The sequence below is a fragment of the Serinus canaria genome, chromosome 6 (assembly GCF_022539315.1).
Source record: "Serinus canaria isolate serCan28SL12 chromosome 6, serCan2020, whole genome shotgun sequence".
Lineage (NCBI taxonomy): Eukaryota > Metazoa > Chordata > Aves > Passeriformes > Fringillidae > Serinus > Serinus canaria.
Genome location: NC_066320.1, coordinates 30,764,325 through 30,770,729, shown reverse-complemented (window position 1 = coordinate 30,770,729; position 6,405 = coordinate 30,764,325). Strand labels below are relative to the sequence as shown.

At 42.7% G+C, this 6,405-nt stretch overlaps 1 protein-coding gene across 1 annotated transcript; it reads right to left on the bottom strand.

Annotated features, from left to right (window-relative positions):
• Nucleotides 1-2,104: 2,104 nt before the first annotated feature.
• LOC115485555 (CD59 glycoprotein-like) lies at nucleotides 2,105-6,318 on the bottom strand. Its single transcript, XM_030241372.2, has 3 exons — nucleotides 5,765-6,318; nucleotides 4,828-4,944; nucleotides 2,105-4,270 (listed from the first exon to the last, which is right to left on the bottom strand). Exons 1-3 carry the CDS (start codon nucleotides 5,817-5,819, stop codon nucleotides 4,068-4,070), a joined length of 375 nt encoding a protein of 124 aa, XP_030097232.2. The 5' UTR covers nucleotides 5,820-6,318; the 3' UTR covers nucleotides 2,105-4,067.
• Nucleotides 6,319-6,405: the final 87 nt, after the last annotated feature.

The window sequence follows — 6,405 nt, the reverse complement described above, 5'->3', positions numbered from 1 at the left end:
GCACCGTCCCGAGGCTGTCGGAGATGATGGGAGCTCGCCTCTGTCAAGACACCACTTGGAAGATTTTCCACTGAGAACTTGTTTTTTGCAGTCTTTCACTCTCCTGGCTCTTGAACTCTCAGTCTGTGTGTCACAACTGTGATTTTATATGAAATGTGTTGCAAAAACCCCATGTATTTGCCTTTGTCAGCAAAAAGCCCCAACCTCAAACGAGTTGTTTTTGACAGGACCTGCTTCCATGGAGCCACCCTGCCAAGCACGAGCTGCTTCTGTGGATTTCCAAACTCAATCCCACATTGGCTTTTCACTTGTGGGGTTTTTTTTCCCTCAGATACTAAGAAAGTTCACCTGCACCTTCACCACCAACACTGTGAATTTCTTGCTACACTATGGGATTAACATTGTTATCATTTCCCCCCTCTCTGTTGTGAGTAAATCTGGCACCTCTGAGCATGTCACAAATTCACCAATTAAAAACAGCCCCTGCACTGCTGGCTGTGGGTGATAAGAGGGAGTGTATGTGTATCCTGGGCTCCAGGAATTGCACTCAGGAATTCTGATTTCAGAAGCATGAAATCCTCCCCAAGGGCATGTTAGCAAGCACAGCCAGCAGCTCTGGGCTGTGTCCTGAACATCTGCAGGTCCAGAAAGGTTGAGACCCTTTGGAGTGATGCTCACAGTGAAATCTGTCACAGCTGGGCTTTCTTTGCACACGAAGACACGGTCACACAGGCTGCAAGGATGGGTTTTGTTAATCCCTACTGCACAGAAATGCATGACTAAAATTTCACACAAGGAGAAAAGGTTAAAAAATAAACTGTGGTTTGTGACAGCAACAGGTACTTGAAACTTTTATCAAATTGCACAGGCACTATTGAGCTGATCTTGTCTGATCTAGATTTTCAAGGGCACAGGAATTGCTTATTCCTCACCAAGAACAAGGGACAACTTGGTACCTTGTGCTCACTGTGGAAAAGCCAGGTGTGGGTGAACACTGACACAAATTAAATGGCAAATTCTCACTCTTACAGAGAGCTCAAGGCACTCTGCTCAGCTGTGGCCTCCTGAGAAGTCCCAGAGGCTCTTGCTGCCCTTGACAAGTCAAAGGAATGCTGTTTGTGGAGCCAAAACCAAGAGGATAGGAAGGAATAATAGAAGTTATGATTTGGGGCTGTAGTTACAACTGAGATTTTCTCTCACTTAGAAATCACGAATCTTTTTGGAGGTGAGAACAGAGTGACACAAACCCAGCACTTACCCAGCTGACAAATCCACAAATCCAGCTGATAGAAGAGATGAAAAAGAAGTCCTGTCATTCTGAGTTGGAGCAGAAAGCATTTCAGCATCAGCCTCTCTGCTGCTGACATGAAGGGAGAGGGAGCCTCTGGCTGCAGCAGGAATTAACCTCAGAACAACCAACTTTCTATTGCACCTGTGACTGGGAATAGCTCTGCACAGTCATGGCAACAAAAACACTAAAAAATTTTCTGCATTTTAAGGGAGTTTAAAAAATATTCCTTCTATTTTGTTTTTGTTTCTTTGTGCTTGTCTTCTTGTCAACACTTATGCCAAAAACCATCACTAAACCGCTCTGAGAACACCAATCCACAAAAATGTTTCATCCCTCCTAGATATCCACATGCAGGCACATTTCAGGGGCATAACTGGGCAGGAAAAATGTCTTTTTTTCCTGTAAAAAGCAAAGCAGGGCTGTGATGAGCTGGGAGGCAGGAGTGAATGGAGGCGGTGGGAGCTGCCTGAAGATCTCAGTCCTGGCTGCCATCAGGAATGACAGATGGTGTTTGTCAAGAGGATAGAGATTTACCTTCTTATTTTACCATGGAAATATAGCAGCAAGAACACTACCAACATCCACTATTTTATCCAACAGATTTAAGAAATAGATCCCACATTAAAAAAAAAAAAACAAAAAAAAGCCACAACAAAACAACAAAGCCCAACAGGATTCCTGCAGGAAAACAGAGCACCAGATGCAGCTGGAAATCCCAATTAAAAGAAGCAGTTGTGTTTACCAAGAGACAATGTCAGCCATTGCATGTAATTTATTTTCTCATTAAGGAGATGCACTGAGCACATACAGAGATTACATTCAATGCAGATTTATCATTACAGAACCATATGAAGATAAAGATACAATCAATACCTGCTTCCTGCAGCAGAAGAGATTGAAGGAACTGCTTCAAGCTGAGAATGAAATGAAAAATACTTACACCAATTTAAATGATTTTTTTATACAGATGAGACGCTGGAGTCCAAATTAACATTCTCAGCCAGGATCTGCTGCATTGTTGCAATCTTTATATTCAACAGCTTTATCAGAGTGGTGCCTAGAGACTAAAAATAGACCAACCTGCCTTGTCTGAGCCCACCTGAACACAACCCAAGGAGAATCCAGCCAGCCTGAAGCCACAGCCTACATGAGGTGATGGAAGGATCCACACTGGGGAAAGAGCACAGTAAAACAAGGAGACAGCTCAGCCCCTGTGACAGCTACAAGGCAGGCAAGGGTTACACTCTGCAGGGAGGGCTCACTCACTGACCTTGCAGCAGCTCTAGAGTTTGCAACCTGAATAAAATTTTGGTCAATGTGAAGAATTCTACTACACACTGCCCAGAACGGATTTTTAAAAAGAATTGTACTGAAAAAAAGTCACAACACAAAGCTAGAGGAAAAACTACTTTGCCACATATTTTGTGAGTTCCATAATTTTCATGACCTAACCTTTCTCCTCCTAGGCAACTAAAACTAGAACTGGAAAGACCACCTCTACTTCATCAGTTACAGCAGCTGGACTTTCAGCCAATCCTGTGCATGTTGTGTGCCAGGGGTTGGACCAGATCATCACAGCTGGACATTAAAATCTACAAATTTCACTCATCTGCTTGCCCGGTGCTCTGAGTTTTGGATCAAAGGAGGTAGTGATGCACAATGCCTTCTACTGTGTGACCCCTCTACTGTGTGACCCCTTCTGGATCATCTACTTGGTAAAACTGGCATTAATGGTTTATTAAAAATATTGATTTAGTCCCTCTTTATACCTCTAAAGACCTCCAAGTAATTTCATTCATTTTGCAAAATGAAAAGGATACATAAACCACCTCAACTCCACCACATCACTGAAGGGGGAGACCTGTACAGATATATACACTCTTACTCTCAAAGGCTGCAGTTTAGGGCAGAAGGGGAATTATTTACATCACTGAAACCTCAAGAATTATAAACTCAAGTTATAATTTGCCCACAAGACAGGGATTTATCACTTGTCTTTAAAACCAGCAGGGGAGATAGATTGAGCCAATCTTTGGATGGGGTACCAGTGCAAAAACAACTTCCAAACTCTTCTTGTTTTCTTCTTCTTCTGATGCTGTGGTAAAATTCTCAAAGGATCAGAAAAGAGAAGAGTGGAAGGTGTTTTTTTCCAAGGAAATACACACAAGCATAGAACCACTGAATGGTTTGGGTTGGAAGGGACCTTAAAGATCATCCAGTTCCAGCCCCCCTGCCAGGAACATAGCATATACAACAGAATATACCTCCATGCATTATTCTCTTAATGACCTTCTCTTACCAGTTTGTATTAGTACTAAATCACCTGTATTTCAAGTTTCCTTTTGTCCAGTACACCAATATGCTCTGAAAGATTAACTTGCTTGCTAGAATTTTCAGTCACTTCATGCTTGAAAATTTTAGCTTGCTTTTGAATATCTGCCAACAGTAAAAAGCATTTGGCAGCCATTTGCCCTTTACCTTACTACCAGGTTACCTGCAGCAAAGATTTCTCCTTATCCAAATGGCTGGAAAATGTGATGTATTCCCAGAATCAACCCCTCAGGGTAAGCAACAGGGCAGCATTTCTTACACAGAGATCAAGACCTATTTAGCAGATGAAACAATTTTTATCTAAACATCTGTCAGGTCTTCCTACAGCTTTTTGCCTAGTGAGATAAATGGTACACGGAGTAACGTGATTAGCAAATATTATCATCCCTTGCTAAGAAGGCAGAGTTGTTGCTTCAGGATACTCTTTTCTTTTTTCTTTTTCCCCTCATGTCAGCTTCAACAAGGGGTGCCAGAGCAGAGTGAGGATGAGGAGGGAGAAGCTGCAGAAGCTGGTGACCCTGGGAGCCAGGCTCCTGGCGTTGCAGTTGTTGGAGTAGCAGCAGTGGACGCTCACCCCGGGCGCCCTCGATCCGTCGCGCCTTGCCCGCTCGCAGAAGGACCTGAACGAGCAGGACTTCATGATGCCACCTGGAACAGAGGCACAGTGAGCCCAGAGGGGCTGCAAATGGCCTCCTGCTCCCACCTGCACCCCCCAGCACCAGCCTGACCACCCAGCACTGAGCAACAGCCTCGGGTTTGGCTGCTCCTCACAAGAAAATGAATGGAATCACAACAAGGCAGCGCACCAACAGCTCCCACTTAACTAACTCCAGTTTTTAATCTTAGAGGAACTGGTGCAGCTTAAATATCTTTGGATGTGCCCAAGTGCAGGGGCTCATTAGCTTCTCTTCCATCCTGATTTCCAGCTAAGTCACTTAAGCAAAAAGTGGGCAATTCTAAAAATGCTTCTTTCCAGCTTTCCCACAGAGTTGGTGCAGCTCATTGTGGCACACCGACAAACCATTCCCAGTGGGAATTTGTGTCAACAAAACTAGGATTGAGATTCATTAATGGGGTTTATTTTGAGAGGGGATATTTATTTCTGGTTTTTTTCCTTAACTTACAATGCACTCTTCCCTTTCCAACACTGATTATTTCTTTCTTTTGTGACAAATGCAACAAGTCTGAACATTTGTGACACTTACTTGCTTGTCCTCTAATGACTGCACAGGCATCTGCATGGCCTGGGCACTGCTGACTTCCTTGTCTGTTGCAGTCATCATCACTAGAACCTACACAGGTGTAACACTGCAGTGCTTCACCTGGGTGGAGGGAGAAGAGACCACTTAGAATTTGCAAGAAGTATTTAAAAATATCAATCTTTCTAGTATGGTTTCAAGAACACATGAAAAAATGAAAAAAAAGCTTTGGAAAATCCAAAGAGTCTGTAAATCTTATCAATGTTTATTTTTTAGAAATGGGTCAAATATTGATAAAAAATAATTAAAAAATCAACCACAGATTATTTAGTTGTGTATAATCTGCACTTAAAATAATACAAGAAACATTTGATGTTCTGTAACTGCATCCATATCATCTTGCAACATTTTCATTTCAGAGCAGAGCCTAAATGTTTTTTCCCCCTCCATCATGATCTTTGGTCTAGAGTACCATGAAAAAGCAAATTCTTTTTTCTTTCTTTTTCACATAAAATCTTACAATTATATAATTTTCCTCTTCTCCTAAAGTACCAATTCAGCTGCAAAGCACAGCAGTGTATCTTGAGTTTTGCTCTTGTTTAAACACCACAACCATACCTCAATCCTCTTTCTTTTCCTTGCCACAAACTACATAGTATTTTCAAAGGAAGGCAAGCATGAGTTATAAAGATATTTCAAACACCACACTTGAAGCTTGCAGAGCAGAAATCCCACCCTTGCTATCAGTGGGGACATTTGAATCTGTCAGCACACACATTTATCTTTACAGAGGTGCAGTTCTGTGCTGCCAACCACACACACAAAATGACCTGAAACCAATCCAACCCAGGAGAGGAGCCCAGAACCGCAAAGAGGCTCAGCCATGCCTGAGGTAGGGAATGCAAATGAAGTAAAAAAAGAAAAGAAAAAGGAGTTGACTTACTTTTGAGGACAAAAAGGGAGCTGACAAGAACCAGGCTGAAGACTGTCCACATCATGGAGATCCAAGAGATGCACCATTAGGCAAAGAAAGCAGTTTGTTTGCTATTAGAGCCTTAATGCTTCTCCTCCATCCCTAATCCTGTGCAGAGGATAACTTACAGGATAAAGAGGTGTTCAAGAGTGCTACTTATGGAGCTTATTCTGGCTGCACCTCTGATCACACCAACCTCAGCTCCACCAGCCCTGCAGGCACATTCTTCCAGGAGCAGGAAATTATTCACCTTGCAGTGCCAGACATGCTTAAAAACCATCCTGTCACCACATGGCACAGCCTCAGACTCCTCCAACAGCCTCATTACATTTGCCCATGGGATTTGCTGGATCAGGGTCAGAGCATTATATATTTTGGAGGATTAAGCCTATGCTTGAGACTTGAGTGGTCCAAATCCAACACATAGACACATATACATATATTTAGAGAGACTCTAAGATATAGACCTAGATATGTGCAAATAAGCAGCAGACTCTTGTGACCCACAAAGTGTTCCAAGCAGTGACCCATGAAGTGCTTTCTGTGGAGGAATTAATTCCCAAGAGCATCTGGTGCTGAAATAAGCAAGTGAAGGACACAAAAGAGAGCCA